The sequence below is a fragment of the Phycomyces blakesleeanus genome, assembly GCF_001638985.1.
Source record: "Phycomyces blakesleeanus NRRL 1555(-) unplaced genomic scaffold PHYBLscaffold_28, whole genome shotgun sequence".
NCBI lineage: Eukaryota > Fungi > Mucoromycota > Mucoromycetes > Mucorales > Phycomycetaceae > Phycomyces > Phycomyces blakesleeanus.
In genome coordinates this window covers 296,113-315,814 of record NW_017265161.1, presented here as the reverse complement: position 1 = coordinate 315,814, position 19,702 = coordinate 296,113, and the positions used below count along the sequence as shown (strand labels likewise).

Genomic DNA, 19,702 nt, shown 5'->3' with positions numbered 1-19,702 from the left:
CTCAATGGGATAATTTTCGAGAAACAGACCGTTACAAAAGAAGAGATAAAAATGTAGCCAGGAATACTGATTTTTATAGCCTTCCGGATATGCAATTTTATCGCCGCAAGAAGCTTTATCCCCAGAGAATTGCTGGTGTATGTAACAGTGTACATATTGGTGTTCTTTGTAGATTTTGTACCCACCCTAAACGTCATACCAGTAGTTGTCAAGATAAAGTGAAGTTTCAATGAGCTATTTTAAATTTCAAATAAGTTAATAAAAAAAATGACCAATACTTTTCTTTAGTAAGCCCCAAATTATTGCTATTTTAATAAACATTTAGATTTATAAATTGGCCAATATTTTCCAGCTTCACTGTATATGGTAATTGATTTATGCTTGTGTAGACCCCAATAAATATGAAAAAGGCAAATTGTACAATGGCTTAATGTGAGTTTCAAGGTCGGTATAACACAAATTTATACAAACAATTTTGTAGTGAACACAAAAATGGGAAAAGGATTTACTTTTTTTTGTATGTTTAATTGAATACAAATGAATAAGATTTGCATTCTATTCTATATTATTATTATTACTATTATTATTATTTTTTGTATTGGTTGTTAATATGAATTAGTGTAGGTTATAACTCGTCTTTTATCTTTTTTCTCTTCCTTTTTGTGGGTTGGGATACACCATTTTACTTTTTTGGCTTTTGTCGTAGTTACTGTTGTTGTCGAGGTTGTTGGAAATATGAAAGAGAAAGAGAGATAAGAGAAGAATAAGAATAAGAAGAAGAATAAGAAGAAGAAGAAGAAGAAGAAGAAGATAAAAGGCTGTATGCTATGTTACATAATGTACACGATTAGTGGGGTTTAATGGCTGTCTTGAAATCGATGCCGTAGAGATAGGATGACACCATAACGGTTGTTGCACCAAGAACAAACGGGATAGTTGGTTGAAAGTCGAACAGATAAAAGCTGATGATACCCGAGACAATAATCGACAGACTGGTGGCAAATCCTTTGAGGATATTGTCAGCGTACTTCACCACAATAGCCACAAGTAATCCACCGAGAGCTTGGTTCATAACCACAACCCAGGTCAGCCAGTCATAGCCCTGAAGCATACCACCTGCCCATATAACCTCTCGATCGTAGGCGATCATCCCCACCAGTGAAAAGAACGCCCCGGACAAGCCCAGTTGAATATTGCGCACCCACATCGATGTATCCGAAGTCTTCAAGATCTTCTCAAAGTAGCAACCAGCAAAACCAGAAGATACGCAGCTCGTCAGTACAGCAAGTAAACCAACGATAGGACTTTGCTCGTCAGATTGGCTAGGTTCACTTTGAATACTCTGAGACTGTACCAATGTAACGCCAACCATCAATAATACTAAGGCAAACCAGCGCTCACGGGGTAGCGATCTCCCCAACAATAAGACCGAAAATAATGCTGTTGACAGGATCTTCATTTGATAGGTTACTTGAAAAGTGGCAGCCTCGAGATTACTGAGTGCGACATATAGTAAGTTGTTTTGGAGTGCATACAGTCCCGAGGGAATCAACATTGTAAGTGTGTCTCGAGGCTTGGCCAGGATGTCTTCTTGAACCATTCGCCGGAAGTCTCTCCAGCTACCTTGTTGATGGTACATGACTGCCAGACATGCGATTATCTTCAGAACCTCGGCGAGAAAAACAGCAGTGGATGCCACATACATTGACTGATCAGGACGCTGTATGATGCGAGAGTACCGCATCATCAATACCAATGTACTGTTTTGGACCACCAGGACAATCAGTGATAATTGCTTCCGGCTTAGATGGAAGATTGTGTCCTCTACAACATTACGTTAACATCATCATCTCATTCCTCCCTTTTATGTTCAACTCTACTTACCCTTTTCTGGTCCATTACTGTGCGTCGGTAAGAGATCACGTTTAGCAAATGTCCGTCGTGTATGGTAAGCGGACATGGCGTGAACATTCAAAAAACTACAAAAATTTTGGTTACGCCAATGATATAAGGCGGGGACTTGAGAAAGGGGCACAAAGTCACTCTCTTTTTTGGCTGTCCTTTTTGTTTTTTTTCTTACTTTTTTTGGCTTGTGAAATAGCGATAGGATGAGTTGTATTGGTTCATTCAATTGATTTTCATGGCCAGAAATTGTAGGTAAATATTTTCACAATATCATATTCGTGGAACCACAGAAACTTCCATGTATACATTAATATATATATATATATATATATGTGTGTGTTTGAATAGTTTTCTGATCTATCTAAATGTTGATCTGCGGATAATAGTGGTAAAAAGGTATATATATTTATTCAACGAGTGCAAGTTGTATTTTTTTTTATATAATTTTAAAGTTTCAAAAAAAAAATTAAATGTGTAAATGTAAATGTAAATGTAAATGTAAATGTAAATGTAAATGTAAGTGTAAATGTGTAAATGTGTGTGTAAGTGTGTGTGTAAGTGTGTGTGTAAATGTGTGTGTAAATGTGTGTATAAATGTATTATTGTGTAAATATCTAATGTATAAACGGGCGTAAATACATGTTTCAAAGTTACAAATCTTTAGATTTCAGAATTTCAAAATTCCAAAATTCCAAAATTCCAAAATCACAGGGTCACATTATTTATAGAGTTACAGAATTACAGAATTATGGGATTACGGAATTTATTTCTGTTTTTAATTTCCCGCAACAAGTGCATGAATCAGACATTTATACACCCATCTCCTCTTTCTTGCAGAAAACTAAAGACAAAGACACGCCTCCTTTATCCATTGTTTTTGCTCATTATTTCTTTGCATTATTATAGTTATTTACTGTGCTCCCTCCAATTTCTCAAAGTGCTTCTTTGCTGCAGCAATATTCAGTAATGTAGCTGCCGATTCTACAAAATATCAAAATGCTCAGTGTCTTTGTCTTTGCCTTTTTTGGTTCCATAAGTCGAAATTAACTTACGAATGGTAGGATCCGACATCACAATCATTGCATAGGTATTGTTGGTTAAGACATCGATGAATGCAGTAAACGAACTTCCTCGAATTTCCATACTCTTGAATCGTGTCTGGGACTGACTACAGCCGAGATTAAACTGTTTGATAATGTTACTAATCTTTTCAAACCGATGTAAATCTTGGTGCTTAATTGTTGCTGCGTTAGCGATGACCAGAAATGTAGTACGCTCAAACAGCACCACTTCATCCGCATCGCATGTTCGACAAAAGTGGTCAAGGTGGGACTCCAACACTCGGATATTTGGTATCAGACAATGCACAATCTGTGACCAAGCCTGTAATAAACCCAATCCACAAATAAGAGATATAAAATGTAAAAATGAGCCTTGCTACTTGCTTTAAATCACTCATGACTTCTCCTTTTTTCTTTTGTATAAAATTGAAATACTTGCTGCATAAAGAGTTTCGTCCCATATAGATGTCCTAAAGCCACGGATGTTCAGTGGTTCTGATCTTGTGCTTAACTCTCGAATCCGCTCATCATAAATCTAAAAGGATCCACCAATAATTTTCTTTTTGGTCAGTTCTCAGAAAAAAAGAAAACAAACAAACAAATAACAAATAACAAATAACAAATAACTATTTCTCTTTCTCTTCTTCTTTTGGTGTATTTCTCATATATATATACATAAATAAATATTTACTTGTTCTCGCTGGTGTTCAGGAACCAAGTCCATCTTGTGAATCAAGCAAAATATACGAGCATCTTTGGAATTCGCCAGAATTGCGTCCAGGCACGATTGGTAGTAATGAAGATCCTTCTCCCAATCACGACTCTCGACATCAAATACATATATCAGGACCTCTACATTCTTAAAAATTCGGTCACGTTGGGATGCAAAGTAGTTTTCCATAAATGCTTCTTGTCTAAATGCCCATTTCTTTTTTTTTAGCTTTCGTATATTCCACAGCCTGTACACACGACATTTGGTCGTCTGTATTTATTAGATTCTATTGGCTTACCCTCCACAATCCCACAGATTGAGTACTAGATTGCCCAGAAACTTGACATTTGAATGTTCGACGTCAACTATCATCTCTCTTGTCAGTCTAAAGTGCCTTTGAATGCTCGTCATTAAAGAGGACGAGGGGAGGAAGAATTCTTACTTGTAGCACCAAGGCGCCGAGTGTCTCGAGCAATATAGTTGCTAAAGATAATCGACCTCATGGAAGTCTTTCCCGATCCACTTTTGCCCATCAAGAGCACCTATTCACCACAACCCCATCCCTTTTCCTCTTAGTAAGTGTTTCACCTCGGTTTCTTTCGTATTCTTTTTTTTGGGGGGTTTTTTTTTGATTATTTTTTTTAATAAATAAAAAAGGGGTGGGCAAAAATGAAAAATGCTTTGCAAAGTTGTACCTTCTTCTTCTTCATAGTGTAAATATGAGGCTCTATTAGATTCTTATTCTTTAACTATTGACTTTCTTCTTCTTCCAAGCTATTTCTTATATATTATTTTATATATGTATATATGTATATATATATAGAGAGAGAGAGGTATTTATATAGAGAGGTATGTATGTGTATATATATATATACTTATATGTAAATGTGTATATATGTATATTTTTTTAAAATATATAATATGTATGTATGTATTCAAAAATAGAATAAGAAATAAATAAATATTTAAAAAAATGAAACCCTTTTAGCAACCTGAATTCCAACCTTGATGTCAACTCACTTTTACTCTAAAAACTGTTCGTGACTCGTTTCATGGACGTCATGGCTCTTTTTCCCTTCAAAGATCAACGCACCACAATGCTCACGATCCCAACTAAACAGGGTTTCTTTTCTTTTGTCACAAAAATTTGGATCTCAATTCGTTCCTTTCTCCCTCTCCTCGAACCCTTCACCCTTTACCCTTCTCCTCGAACTCTCCCCCTTTACCCTCTTCTTTTCTTCTATATTAAATAAGTATATACTTTCACAGCCAAATCTTACCAATCAATCACTAAAGACATTACATTAGAATCATCAGAAATGACGCCATTTGTTCTCTTTTCTTCTTATTCCCCCTCCTCCTAATTGCTTGCAGTAAACTTGAAATACTTGTAAAGATAATTGATTTTGGGGCTGTCAAATCTCATGATGCCCTGCAAAAAAAAAAACGATTCGTACCAATATCTCGGAGATTTGATTTTAGGATGGTGCCTGCCCAGGTTTTTAACAATTGCTTTTGGACAGGTACTCCATGTCATTGACCATTACGCTTAAAATCAAGGCGACTAATTACAATGCTGATGCTATAAAATTTATTAATTTAATTCCTTTCCTCCAATTAACAAACAAGTCTAATGGTTTACTTATTTTGTACCTAAAGTAGATATATTCCTCTAAAAGGCTATATTGCCAAGCAGAACATTAATGTTATACATTTAGTATATAAGGTAGCACCAAACTGATGTGTATACAGAGGTGTAAATACGATTCCATAATGATTTCACTTAGTCCGCATTTCTATGCGCTAATAAACTTTTTTTTGTATCGTTCTTCTGACTTACCTTTGACTTGCTACTTCTTTGAAAAACAAAAATAAAAAAGATGAAATAACATCACTATGTTTAATATGCTCTAAGCAAATTTTAGTGTCCTGAGATTGATATTGAAATTAAAGGTTTGTAAGTTATCTAGCGGTATTTGAATAAAAACAAAGGTACAGTTTGGAGCAACGATACTTTGAAAAAGAAAATAAAAGACACTAGCTTTTTGAATGATAAGGATTTACTGAGAATTATCGAAAGGATTTTTGTATGTGAAAAAGTCATGAAATAAAAAAAACTTCAAATAAAACGAAATATATATATAAGAGCATCTTCAGCAGTGAGTTAACTTTTGATTTATCTAAAGCCAAACACCGCCACTTTAGCTAAATATTTAAATTTAAAGTAAAAAGTGGAGTTAAAGTGGACTACTGAAGCTGCTCTAAGGGGACAATTTGTTCGGCTCGGACGACATAATTTATTGGATCAACTGTATAGAACACAAAATATATGAGATATTTTGACTTGAAAGTACACTTAATTATTGGACCATAATGTAACACAATAATGAGCTACTGGAAAGGAAGACTAAATTTAATAAAACTAAAAATCCTTGAGAACTGCCATGGCTTTACTAAACAGTATTCCAATAGAAAACAAGTGAAATCTCTTTGATAATATATGTACATATATGCATATGCGCCCAAGATATTAGGTCTGCGGAAAGAAAGGAGTCATGATACACTACACACATATCTATAGGAAATTCTGCAAACAAAACTCTGCCTCTCAAGAGGAATCAAGAGGAATTTCCCCAAGTCAATATTGGCCTTTGGCTACAATACTTTATAATCATATTTTATCTTCAAGAAAGTCTATAATATATCTACAAATCTCGTGTCTCTGATGAATATTTGTTTTATAAAACATATAATAAAAGATTGTACACAAGAGAGCAGCATGTGACCGTGACAAAAAAAAGTAGTGAGATAAAATCTCTGGACAGCTTAACCTTTTTTTTTTCGTTACTCATCTGAAATCAAGAGATCCCCAATGAAGACAAGAAACATGACAGCCAATGCAAGTAGTGCAGCTACTCAGACTAAATTGCGTCCTCGCTCAAGACGCCTCAAAGAGGGTACTTTGTCCTTTTTGTCTTTCTTTATTTCATACCAATAAAGAATTCCCGGCCCTGAATCTTTACCTTTTTTCCCCCCTACTTTTACTTATTAACGTCACACTTAATATATATATATATATATATATATATGCAATTTAGCTGGAAAGAGATCATTCAATGATGATTTTATTGAGGCCAACATTAAACCCAAAGGTTCTGGAAAGAATACAAGTGAAATCGAATTATCCACGAAAGATAAAAGAGAGAAAGATGCTTCACCAGAAATAAGAAATGTCTCGTCATCAGCAAAAGTATCATCATCATCATCAGAACTTCAAACTCACACCAGTAAAAAACGGAAGCTCAACCCTCGACGTACCTTGATAGCCTCTGCTTGGACAGTTTCATCAAGTGTTGAAAACTTATTTGAGGAGACTCAGAGTGAAGCATCTTACCTTTCTGACGCAGATAAGAATCATTCATCAGCATCAAATCAACAACAGCCTGCTGCCGTTGTTTTAGGTGTATCGACTGGTGTCAAGAATAACAAGAAAAAGTTGTCAAAAATTACTGCAAGCAAATCCAGAAAGCTTGGAAGCTCCTTTACGGTGGCCTCAGATTGGAACAGACTGGTAGTTGTTCCGCCACAGTGTCGCAATACATCCAATGATAAGGATCCGAAGATGAAAGAGGAAGAAGAGGAATCAATGGATACCAAGGAGACCACAGACAATGATCCTTACGAACAACAAGACATCATCTGTGATGATATTTTTGAAAAGGCAGAAGTGAAAAATGATACTACCTCAGAGATGGATATTCATCAAGCTATAGAACCTCTTGCTCCGGCTAAAGAAGAAGAGAAGAAAGAGGAAGAGCGCTCAGATACAGAGTTGTTGGCCGTTGCGAAAAACCAAACGTCGGACATTATTCGTGGCTTCAGTACAGTCCAAGAGGAACATATGGAGGTTGACCACACAATCCCTCAAAATATTTCCCAAGCAACTCTAGAAGTCCAACAGCAGCAACAACAAGAAGAAGTATATGCCTATGGTAAAAAAATGATGGAAGTTCCTGTTCTAAAAGTGCTCGAGGAAGAGAACGATACACCTTGCTTTGTACCGAAGGATAATGAGGGGGATGATAACGATGAATTGGAAAATAGTAATCATGTAAAAATGATGGATAGCATTCATCAAAAAATCGGCTCTAAAGAAGTAAACGTGGAAGAAAATGTTGATCATCATTCCACACTAAGCCGAGAGGAGGGTTCGGATTATGAACAAAAGGATATTATTTCGGGCACCACGTATCAAAATATATCATTGGAAACAGAAAATCATAAGACGATACCCTCTTCCATGGAAATAGACGATGAGGTTCTTGATACTACTACTACTACTACTACTACTACTAGTACCACTACTACCACAATTATTACTACTTCTACTGCTACTATTACTGCAACTACTACTACAGACACTAGCTCCCAACAAATTGAGATTGAAAAGGCTGTTGATACCAAAGAAATACCCGATGAGCCAATGGATTACATCTCGACTACAGACGAGACGACAACAGGTTTGGATTTAGAAAGCAAGTCATTTATTTGTGTTGATCATGGAAAATTACCTGCACTCTCGGATATCTGTATCCCAGGAACTGTACCAGACTCAGAAACTCGAGAGTTATCGAGAATAATAGCCACACCTGCTAAAGATACAACAGCATTATCCGAACCCGACGAAAAAATGGATGTCGTGCCTGAGGGGGAGGATGAGAAATTCCAGGAACATGAAGCGTCCAAATCACTAGAAGAACATTCTGCCAGTGAATATGACGAAGCAAAGCATAGTCATGATTCTTCCATTCAAAATCTTGAAGAAATCAGCCAAACTCCTACTGACAAAAGAAACACTCGCGAATCTGAAAGCGAGGCACCTAGAAGCGATATTGATGTTGCACCTCTCCAAATTACCGCCGAGCCTATCGTTCCTCCCGAGGTACACGAAGCAGCCCCTCCCAAGCGTAGTTTCTGGCAAAGACTACTATTTTTCCTATAGGAGGACGCAGATACAAAAAAAATGTTTTCATGTTTTTAGATTGTCTTCATCTACTTCATTTTTTTTAAAGAAAAAAATATTTGGGATTTGTCATTAATATCAATATGTACATAATTCACCTTTCCAAATATCCAATTATTCAAATACCTAAATATCCAAATATTCAAATATACAAATATACAAAAAAAAACACAAACACTTGTCTTTTATGTAGCAAACAAATTCAATAGAATATAGCTTTGGTGTTTGTATGTGTCCGTTAATAGTTTCATTTCATTTCATTTTTTTTAAACCCCTTTGGACTAAGAAACTGAGTACTGTAATCTTATCATGCAAAAAGGATAAGGCGATAAGCGGATTGTGTAACCAAATTTCGTAAGTAGCATATTCCACGCACAAAAAAGGGTTTGTAGTGCTTATATAGCCTGACTCGATATTTATTTATTTCTTTGTTAAGTTCCTTTTTTTTTGTTTCCACTCTTTACTACCCTTTTTTTCTGATTCTATCTATCATAATGGCCACTGTTTCCGTCATTTCACCAGTAAACCAGGAGCCTGCCTTCTCAGTTCGATGCATCACAAACGAAGAATTTGATCAAGCTGTTGACCGTGCCGAGAAAGCGTTTTCAGGTTGGCGCAAGGTACCTGTCTCTGAACGCGTCAAGATTATTCAGAAATTCTGTGATATCTTTGACACAAAGCAAGAAGAAGTAGCCGAGTCATTGGTGCAGCAGATGGGTAGACCCAGACGCTATGGAGGAGGAGAAATCAAGGGTGTGAGAGAGAGATCTAGTTACATGTGCTCAGTCGCGGAAGAGAGCCTCAAAGATGAAGTGGTTGAGGAACAATCGAATGTGAAGCGGTACATTAAGAAGGAGCCATTGGGACCTATCTTTATTATTGCCTCATGGAACTACCCTTATCTTACTGCTGGTAAGTTTTTGTTTTCTTCTTCTTCTTAAAAGTATTTTGAAGTCAAGCTTATATACCTGTATATATATATGCGTGTGCGTTTGTATGTATTAGTCAACAATGTGATCCCCGCTCTTCTTGCCGGAAACCCCGTTCTTTTGAAACAGTCTCTGCAAACCCCAAAGTGTGCAGAACTATTTGTTAAAGTACTTCACGAGGCAGGTGTTCCTGAAGATATCGTTCAATCTGTGGTTTTGACCGATTCTGGATCTGAATATGCTACAAATCATCCTGGAATCAAATTTGTTAGCTTCACAGGAAGTGTTGCTGTTGGTAAAAAGATCCGAAAATCGCTTGGTACAACAAAGCCTTTGATCGGTAAGGACAGCCTTATTATATAAATACGGTTGTACATACACACATACACACACCTATATAAATAAGAGAGAGAGAAAATAGCAAAATTCAGGAGATGAAGAAAAAAAGAGAGGGTTGTCATATCATGTGATGCTGAGAAAAAAAAAGAATCAACCCATTGACTGGCTGATTATTTGATTGATTAAGGTTCTGGAATGGAGCTCGGAGGAAAGGATCCTGCTTATGTACTATCTGACTCTGATATTGCTTATGCTGCTGAAAACATTGTGGATGGAGCCTTCTTCAACTCAGGACAGTGCTGCTGCTCCATCGAACGTTGCTACGTCGACGCAAAAGTTTATGACAAGTTTGTTGAAAAGGCAGTTGCTATTACAAAGGTAAATTAAAGAAAGATAGAATAATTACGAGTCTGGTATTTACATCTTACCTTTCTTTTAATCTTTATTCCCAGGGCTATGTTCTTGGAAACCCTAATGATATGGAGACCACAATTGGACCAATGGCCAATATCCAATTTGCCAACAATGTCAGAGCACAATTGAAGGATGCTGGTAAGGCTGTGTGCTTAGCGTATATATATATATATATATATATAGACATGAATATAGTATCTTATCTATATACTGTAAGATCTATTAAACACTTGTTTTGCTTTATTTTAGAGAGCAAAGGGGCAAAGCTTTTGATCGCCACTGAAAAATATTTCTCTCAAGACAAGGTAGATATATATATTACATCATCCTACGTCTATAATTATACTAATGCTTACAGATTGTGTAGACTGGAAGTACTTATATTGGTCCACAAATTGTGGTAAATGTTAATCACGATATGGTCATTATGAAAGAAGAGGTTTGTACCAACTTTACATGCCTATATATATTTAATTTAGGCTATACTAACAAAACACTATTTACTTAGACCTTTGGCCCTGTTTTGGCCATTATGCCCGTGTCTTCAGAAGAAGAGGCAATTCGATTGATGAATGATTCTGATTATGGATTGACTGCCAGTATCTGGACCACAGATGCAGAAAAGGCAATTCGTATCGGTGACCAAATTGAAACCGGAACCTGGTTTATGAATCGCTGTGATTACATTGATCCTGCACTTCCTTGGGTTGGTGCAAAGGATAGTGGGTCGGGTTTCTCAATGAGCAAACATGGCTTCAATGCCTTTGTGAGGTTATTATTACTTTTTTGTTTTGTTTTTAGGTTTATATACATGAGACAAATTACTAACCATCAGCTTTTAATTTCACTTAGACAAAAATCATACCATCTCAAGTTGAAGCAGCAGTAGATACTTCTTCTCCTTCTTCTTTATATAATAGGAAGTACTCAATAAAAAAGAATCGATACTGTAGCGAGGCAAAGTAATTGGCACCATTCTTTTTATTCAGTAGTTTAGGCTTTTGGTTTCTTTTATACACTTTTTTCATAAAGTATATTCGTTCATGAAGCAAAATTATACACGCTATTCTGAAAAGAATAAAATGACTTTTAAGCTGTTGTTTGAAAAAAAAATGTATAGGAGCGACTGCTACTACAGAGCGACTCTGAGTTCACATCCGTACAGCGCAAAAATGGGCTGAAAAGTACGAGAGGGATCTTGATAATATCTTTGAGAATAGGAGAATTTTTTTTTGTTTGTATGGAGCTGTGACAGGCTCAGATTTATTAAAGTTCTCTGAATGAGTAGGGCAAAAGAGAAAATTACAACATTTGTTTTGAGGGTTTATGGGGGTTATTTGATGTTTTTGGCTTTTTGGTTTTTGACTTGTTTTTGTGTGATTTAAACTTTTTTTTTTGTTAAAATGTTAATGTGGTGTTATGCAAGGGAAGAGTCAGCGGAGTCAAGCTCGAGCTCTGAGCAGATGCGGGAGATTGATTTCCTAGCAGTGGCAAGAACTAAGGAAGGTAAAAAAGGAGCAGAGTTAAAGTGGAGTGCCCAATGGTGGTCCCAGATAGCAAGGATGGTCAGTCCGAAAACCGAGGCGGCTGGAATACTGGGGTTCAGCGTGGGAGGGAAGAGAAAGGATGTGAATGCCGAGGAAAGTGCAGAAGGTGGTGGGACGGTGCCGAAAAATTCTAACCAAATGCCTAACCACACCGCAGATTTCAAAGGACAAGAAAGAAGAAAATGCTCTTGCGTCTCGATTGACATCTGGCAGATATTGCAGAGAGGTGAAGGAACAGTGAAGGGCATAATGTGGTGCAGAAGAGCTCGGCAAGATAGTTTGTTGTGTAAGCCGCGAAACCAAACATTACGGGCCCGGTGAGGAAGTGCGAAAGACCAGAAAGAGTGCAGTTGGCGAGGGCTAAGATGGGGGCTAAGTGGTTGAGCATTAGCATGATGATGAGAACAGGTCAGCCGGTAAGAGCGCGTGGACAAGCGTGACCAAGGTTTGCCGAGGAACAGAGCAGAGATGAAGGGATCAAAGTCAAAGGGGGACCCATCTCGAGGAGGCATATCCAAATGTCGCGATTCTAGGATGAATGTAGGAATAGAGAGAGAAAGAGAGAGAGAATAGGAGAAAGGCCGGTCGTCCACGTATTTTCAATGAGGAGCACAAAAAAGTTATTTTTTGAGTAAATTTATGCGAACCCTTCCGTCGTATTGGATGACCTGATAAGGCACTTAAAACAAGTATTCACAGAATTAAAAGCATCCAAAAGCACCTTGTTTGGTTTTATATAAAAAAAAAGCACTTCAACTTGTCTATCGAAAAGGTTTGTTTTCAACCTGTAGATCGAAACAACGAAAAAAAGATTCAGAAACACCTGGATTGGATTCACAAATGGGGAAAACAGACATGACTTTTACAACCAACAACGGCTTCATTGATGAATCTGCATTTCATATTAATTTGAAACGTAGTATGGTATGATCAAAGAAAGGCTCCTTTGCAGTGCACACAGTTTCTAAAACTACAACTTTTTTATCCTAAATTGGCGAGCCAAAGTTTCAAAAAATAAGATATTTCATACCATGGGTGCTATCCATATCATATCTCTCAGTTCATCTTGTTTTTTATCTTAAATAGTTTCCCTTGTATTTCCCTTCAACTTTGGCAGAAATTTCAGCGACTAGTCCGAATCCGAGTCTACAGTTTGACAATACTATCATTTGACAACCGTATTGAAAACCAATGAACATTTGATTTTTTTTTCTTGAATGACATAGATACACCAAATAACACAATATCTACATGAATAAATTATCTTTGTTCATTGTTGTAGCAAATAATGCTCACCATATTTGAAACATCCTTATCGCACCTGACTTGATTCTCCTAGGTGGTCATGACAATATAATGTTGGATAGAAGAGACACGGTCTGTACAGACAATCAAAAATATATGATAGATTTTGTAAATAGTCAAGGCTCTTTGTGAATAGCTGACAAGGGCGTCACATAAAGGGTTTATTGACGGTGAGTTGAATTTCGATGATTGGAGAGAGCGAGTTTTGGATTAACAACCAAGGGTTATAAAGTATATTGCTTTGCAATTCGCCCTGCCATTCTTTTTCTGCTGACGTGCATATTCCGTTTGTAACATTCAATGATTCGCAGACCACAAGGTTAACCACGCCTTGAGTTTTTTAACACCTGCTTGTTTTAATTGACTTTTGTCTGGCAATTGATCTTTGGATAATCGTAATTTGATAATGTCATCAGACACTATAAATGTGGTATTTCAGGTACGAAACAATAGAAAAATAATAAATTTGATAATAGGAGACGTACATAAATACTTTGGGACCATATATAAGCTGTCTTTTATTCATAAATAAAAAAAGTGTCTCTTTATAAGAAAACACAATCTGCTCTGGCCATTGTGTCGTGGTTTCCTAAAGAGTTTACGGAATTCTTTACCGAAAAAAAATTAAGGACCTTGGACAACAGCGTATATTTTTTTTGAAACATTTAACCAAATATATCATTTTATATGGTCTCATGTTTTGGTTCCAACACCAAATGCAGAAAGAAATCTGCGAGTATTTGAAACAAGCTGTCTATTTTGAAGAAAAGTATCAGATTTTTTTAAGACAACATCGAATACCTGCCAATTTTACAACTATTCGGCGATGTGTAAATTAATAATGATTTTGATAACCCTTTTGCAAATTCTTGTATTCGATAAAGTGGTAAAATTTTGTTCGACTTACTGTATAACATAAAACAATCTTCATGGCTGTAAATAAGGTATACCGGAAACAGAAATATTGATGGGTTTATGTAGGTAAATGTACATATCAAATTAAAACAAACTTTCTTTTTAAAGCTTAAGTATATTATATCAATAGACTTTGCATAGCTCTTTATGGTTGTTGTTGGTATGCTTGCTTTATACTCATAGATAGATATATTCAAGTGTCCGCAGCAGCTTATAAGCATCACAAAATCGTCATCAATCTCATATACTACCACGAATTACCAACAAATAATATATATATACATATATATATTACATATAAATTAAATTGCATCTTAACAGTTCCAAAAATATACTCATCTAACAGTCTACCCCTGCGCCTTAAGACCTCGTTGGCGGCTTTCATCCTATTCTTGCCTTATTGGACTCTTAAAGACATATAGATATAAGAAATAATAGAGCCACAGGATCCTGACTTTTTCTAGTTTTATTTTATATTTGTTTCTATTTATTATTTATTTAAACACACACGTAATACATTTTGTTCAATTTGTAACTACCTAAATCGAATACTCGTACTTTTTCTTTTTCTCCTTTTCCTCATGTTTTCCTTCAATGGCCAAGAGAAAAACGACTTTATAGAACGTACAAGAGCAGAACGCAAGAAACGAGAACAAGAGAAAGTTGAGAATGAAAAGGAGAAGAGACGAACAGCTGCTGCAGTACGAATTCAGCAATGGTGGAGAAATCGACAAAGACAGAAACAAGCGATCGAAGAGTGCTGGCAATGGTGGGATGCAAATCTATCTTCGAATGACCACCCAACCACAATGAACGACATCTTTTCGTTTCTTGGTTTCTATTGTCTGTTTAGCCGAAACAGCACTCTTGAACAGATCAAGAACCGTCTGCCCATCATTTGTAGATTGGCAATGAGCAAAGCTCCGGGAGATCGAGACAATCTAACTCTTGTATCATTCCACACTCTATTGATTGATGCTCGTTACATGGCCCGAGCCCAACGCTATCTCTGTATTATTCTCCATCAATCTCTTGTCCGCACAACTCAAAATAGAACTAATGATGACAATTTTAATACTACCGGAACTACTGAACTCAACACACTTTTACACTTTCTAAACCCGAATACGTTCAAAGTACAGGCACCAATCGATCCAAAATACAAAGTAGACAACCCAGCCAATGTTCTAAAGCAAGTTTCCCTAAGAGTAATCAAAGAAACGATCCTCTCCTATTCGACTACTACCTTACGCGATTCGGCGATTGTAAGAGTTGCACATGTAGTCAAGCTCGAAGAACAGAGCAAGAAACATTCAAGAGGTGTGATCTCTACAGAAAATGCAAAAATTATCCAAACAATTAAGTTGTGGCTCACCACTCTGACACGCTTGATCCTATTTACTGTGGAGCATTCATCTGACACGAACAAGTTGTGGAGTAAAACAGACGCAGTTGTATTCGTGGGCAACACAGTATTACAAGTTCCACTGTTGACGACCATGGTGCACTCCATGATGGTAAGCCATCTTCCTACTTGGTCACTTTATGGAAATATCAAGATAAATGATCTTCATTGGATTGAAACAATAGAAGGAAATGGTGCCCTGTTTTTACTGGCAAATTCGGTGGATGTATGGCAAAAACAGCAGCAAGCCAACCTGAATCATCACAGTGTAACTGATCTGATTCAAGCAACCAATACACTATTCTCCGTTATTCTGCCATTTTATTCCGATAGACAAATGTCCTTCTATTCAACATATCACCCGGTCTTCAAATGGTCTTCGTGCACCTGGGGAAATTCGATCCACTCGAATGTTTATGATCGTGTGATGAAACAACTCGAATTCCTCTGGTCTCGAACATTTATGGACAAGACATTTGAGCCAATTTTATCATTTGAGCCAAAGACGGAGAGCAGTAAAACCAACAGTACCAAGAAAGGTATTAGGTCCAGTGGATCTCCTTTATTCACAACGTTCAACAGTAAGAAGAAACAACAACAGCAGCAAGAACAAAAACAAGAACAAAAACTACATCTTGAACGAAATCCTTTGTGTGGTCAACTGGCAGAGTTTTCTGTGGACGTTGAGAATATTTTCTCAATGTATATAAACCTTGGTACGCTTTTTCCTGACCAAAAGAAGTCTATTTTGGCCCGTATTACTTTTACGCCTGGTCTTGTGCGTCAGCTATGGAAAGTCATGAATACATTTGGTCCACGCGGCCAGATGCTGATTTACCTTGACGCAGCAAACAAAAAGAATGGCAGTGAAATTGAGAAAGAGCCTCTGATAAAAGTCCTCAAAGTATTTTGTGAAGTCAGCTCACTTGTATTTCTGTAAGATTGTTCAATAGTCCAAGAACTTGATTTAGTTTGCTTTCTTGGTTGGTTAGTTCACTGTTTTGGATATCTGATTTGTTACTTTTAATTCCTTTTTCTCTCTCTTCTTCTTTTCTTTGAATAATAGTACCTTGGATGACACTGACATCTTTCAAAAGGAAAATCCTTTTTCTTCAAAGGTCCTGATTGAATTGAGTTCTTTTTTGAACGCATTTTATTTTGCGTTGGTTCAGCAACAAGGCAGTACACCTACATCGCTACCAGACTCGGTTCATTCCTTCCATTCTGCCCGTCGCCTACTTTTACAGTTGTATGACTTGGATCTACGACATCCTTTCTGCCCCCAAAAACACTGGCAACTTGTCACTGACCCAAGTACAAAATCAAACGTTCTTTCATTATTCAACTCTTCTGCATCTTCATCATCAAAGACGTCTGAGTTTCTAACTCATTTTAGACAGGGTGATATGTTGCCTTTACGTATTCTGCAATTGATGCCACACACAGTATCTTTTGACACTCGTCTAAAGATCTTTCGGGACTGGATTCACATGGACAGAGCTACAAGTAATGCAGGACGGTCTAGAGTTATCACCGTGCGACGTAATTTTGTGCTCGAAGATGGATTGCGTGGGTTATCAAATCTGTCGCCTACTGCATGGAAAGGTACCATCCGAGTTTCGTTTGTGAACGAACTAGGTAAATGTTTATTTTTGTATTTTATTTTTATTTAACGAAAAAAAAAAAAAACTTGAAACAACTGTGAATTTACAAGGAAATTAAATATCAATTTTTTTGTACAAGGCATCGAGGAAGCTGGTATAGATCAAGGTGGACCTTTTAAAGGTATGCTTTTATATAATAAAGCCTATTCCTTATTAAACTTGGCTATGTGTGTGTGTGTGGGTGGGTGTATGTTTCTTATATCTGTAGATTTCATTTCTTTGCTGGTTGCCGAGGTATTCAAACCATCGTGTGAACTATTTGCGGCTACACCCAAGACAAACTTATTCTACCCAGCAGCTTCGTCTCATATAATTGGAGCCAGTCATGTTGCCTATTTTGAACTCATTGGCAAAGTAAAGCAGATTTCATTTTACTAAAAGACTTAAAAACAAAGAATAATCAGAATACCTAATTATTACTGTTGTTGTTGCATGGACATAGATTATTGGAAAGGCGGTTTATGAGGGCATTCTAATTGATGCCCAATTTGCCAGTTTTCTGCTTTCAAAACTACTAGGTCGCAATGTATTCCTAGAAGAATTGCGTGAATTGGATGAAGACATATGGCGTAACCTGACTTTTGTAAAGCATCAAGGTGAGAGATCTGTTACCTTGAAATGATAAATAAAGGTTAAATAGGCTTACAATTGACTTTCAATTTTGTGCTTCTTAGACAATATTGAAGATCTTGGTCTTACTTTTGCAACAGATGAACAAATAAATGGCAAAGTAGTTACCCATGAATTAAAGTTTGTAAGTAATGTTCAATAAATCTAGGCATTGGTTTATCTTTAATTTCTTTAATCTCTTGTTGTATTGGTGTCAGTAGCTTGGATCACAAACAGCGGTTACTGACAGCAACAAGGTTGAATATGTGTATCTGATGGCAGATTACAAGCTTAATCAACAAGCCAAAGAACAGACAAAGGCATTTATTAATGGATTTCGTTCAGTTATTTTTGATGGTTGGATCAAAGTCTTTTCTCCTCCAGAGTTGCAGAGGTAAAGTCGTTTTTGAAATATATATGTGCGTAGCATATCATGTGCTGATAAAGAAATGAAAACAACGACAAAATAGAGTCATCTCAGGAGAAGATACAGACTTTGGTAAGTGTATTGATCAAATGTTTTTTTCTGGTCAATTAAAATAATCTTCTATAAACCGAAACCAAAAAATGATATTAGATGTACATGACCTTAGACGCCACACCGACTATCAAAATGGTTACTTTGATCAACACCCTGTTATCAAATTAATGTGGCAGATTGTGGATGGACTTACATCACAAGAAAAACGTGCTTTTCTCAAGTTTGTTACCGGTTGTCCAAAGGTGGGTAAATGTACCATGCTGACAGAGATAAATAGAAACCTATGCTTGAGAATATCTAACAAGATGGGAAATTGTGATTGTTGTTTGGGATACATTATAATGTATTATAATGTATTGTTTTATTATTTAGCCTCCATTGGGTGGATTTGATTATCTACAGCCTCCATTTACTATTAGAATGGTGTCTCCTGATAAAGACCAGCAGTCTATGGAAGGACTTGGGATTGTCAAATCGTTTTTCAAAATCAATGGTCTTCAGAACAAGGGAGGCAGATTACCCACAAGTTCGACATGGTAAGATAATGATCTGTCTTGTCTGGAAGTGCACACACAGGCTAATCAGAATACTAACCAATTAATTACAACCGCATCACCACACGATTATACCTGACATTAGTTTCAACCTATTAAAACTTCCAGGTAAGAAGATAAAACATTTATACCATATTGAACCTTCCAAATAATCTTATCACCCTCTCCCCCTTCTTAAACTGCTATCTTATTTTATTTCTTATAATTTCACAAGCCTATACAAAAAAGTCTCTACTAAGAGAGAAGATACTGTATGGTAAATATAATTTTTTTAAAGAGACTTTTGATTCAATTACCTGTATATATCTTATATACACCAAAGGTTTAAATAACACAAATATTCTTTTTACTTTAAACAGCCTTCCATGCCAACACAGGATTCGAGTTGAGTTGAATTGGGTTGATGATGCGAGATAGAAAGAAACTTTTTTCATATCCCCCCCCCCCCCTCTACCCCCTTTTAATCATTATTATTATTATTATGACAATATTTGATATATATTGATTGATTTTAGTCAGTCATTATACAAGCATCAAGATGTATAAAAGCTCTTTATATATTCATTGTAACTGGTATAATTTAAAGAATTGGTTTTAAAAGTATATATAATTATGATAATGATAACAAGAGCTCAAAAGGTATAAAATATCTCCAAGAACAAAGAATTTATTTATTTTGTTCCATTTCTTATTGTGATGAACTTGGCATGTAGAATTGGTCAAGTACCTGATTCAAACAGCAACTAGATTAGATTTTCAACAAATATAATTCAAATGGGAAAATATTTTGTTTTCATTTTTTTTTCAATTATTTACAAAGGAACAAAAAAGATATATGA

At 36.3% G+C, this 19,702-nt stretch overlaps 5 protein-coding genes across 5 annotated transcripts; 2 read left to right on the top strand and 3 right to left on the bottom strand.

Annotated features, from left to right (window-relative positions):
* Positions 1–847: 847 nt before the first annotated feature.
* PHYBLDRAFT_151197 (hypothetical protein) lies at positions 848–1,960 on the bottom strand (the record flags this gene model as incomplete). The annotated part of the gene is made up of 2 exons (XM_018432625.1): positions 848–1,824; positions 1,885–1,960. 2 exons carry the CDS (start codon positions 1,958–1,960, stop codon positions 848–850), a joined length of 1,053 nt encoding a protein of 350 aa, XP_018285718.1.
* A 693-nt stretch (positions 1,961–2,653) lies between these two features.
* Positions 2,654–4,610, bottom strand: PHYBLDRAFT_183467 (hypothetical protein). The gene is made up of 7 exons (XM_018438771.1): positions 4,374–4,610; positions 4,121–4,220; positions 3,977–4,043; positions 3,658–3,880; positions 3,406–3,501; positions 2,958–3,288; positions 2,654–2,886 (listed from the first exon to the last, which is right to left on the bottom strand). Exons 1-7 carry the CDS (start codon positions 4,386–4,388, stop codon positions 2,816–2,818), a joined length of 903 nt encoding a protein of 300 aa, XP_018285717.1. The 5' UTR covers positions 4,389–4,610; the 3' UTR covers positions 2,654–2,815.
* Positions 4,611–9,150: 4,540 nt separating this feature from the next.
* Positions 9,151–11,499, top strand: PHYBLDRAFT_136735 (hypothetical protein). Its single transcript, XM_018429808.1, has 8 exons — positions 9,151–9,613; positions 9,707–9,970; positions 10,157–10,347; positions 10,422–10,521; positions 10,633–10,688; positions 10,751–10,822; positions 10,892–11,154; positions 11,236–11,499. Exons 1-8 carry the CDS (start codon positions 9,196–9,198, stop codon positions 11,270–11,272), a joined length of 1,401 nt encoding a protein of 466 aa, XP_018285716.1. The 5' UTR covers positions 9,151–9,195; the 3' UTR covers positions 11,273–11,499.
* Positions 11,500–13,532: 2,033 nt separating this feature from the next.
* Positions 13,533–14,535, bottom strand: PHYBLDRAFT_174002 (hypothetical protein; the record flags this gene model as incomplete). The annotated part of the gene is made up of 3 exons (XM_018437168.1): positions 13,533–13,654; positions 14,143–14,397; positions 14,433–14,535. The coding sequence occupies 3 exons, from the start codon at positions 14,533–14,535 to the stop codon at positions 13,533–13,535; spliced, it is 480 nt and encodes a 159-aa protein (XP_018285715.1).
* A 2,510-nt stretch (positions 14,536–17,045) lies between these two features.
* On the top strand, positions 17,046–19,015 carry PHYBLDRAFT_118100 (hypothetical protein; the record flags this gene model as incomplete). Its single annotated transcript, XM_018428618.1, has 10 exons — positions 17,046–17,193; positions 17,299–17,340; positions 17,428–17,573; positions 17,662–17,815; positions 17,894–17,973; positions 18,050–18,222; positions 18,299–18,327; positions 18,406–18,551; positions 18,682–18,845; positions 18,949–19,015. 10 exons carry the CDS (start codon positions 17,046–17,048, stop codon positions 19,013–19,015), a joined length of 1,149 nt encoding a protein of 382 aa, XP_018285714.1.
* Positions 19,016–19,702: the final 687 nt, after the last annotated feature.

Coding starts and splice junctions, on each gene's coding strand:
- PHYBLDRAFT_136735 (XM_018429808.1), top strand. CDS start 9,196: ATGGCCACTGTTTCCGTCATTTCACCAGTAAACCAGGAGCCTGCCTTC. Junction 10,522..10,632: donor AGCACAATTGAAGGATGCTG/GTAAGGCTGTGT, acceptor GCTTTATTTTAG/AGAGCAAAGGGGCAAAGCTT. Junction 11,155..11,235: donor GGCTTCAATGCCTTTGTGAG/GTTATTATTACT, acceptor AATTTCACTTAG/ACAAAAATCATACCATCTCA.
- PHYBLDRAFT_183467 (XM_018438771.1), bottom strand. Junction 3,881..3,976: donor AATCTGTGGGATTGTGGAGG/GTAAGCCAATAG, acceptor ATGGGCATTTAG/ACAAGAAGCATTTATGGAAA. Junction 3,502..3,657: donor CTGAACACCAGCGAGAACAA/GTAAATATTTAT, acceptor GGATCCTTTTAG/ATTTATGATGAGCGGATTCG.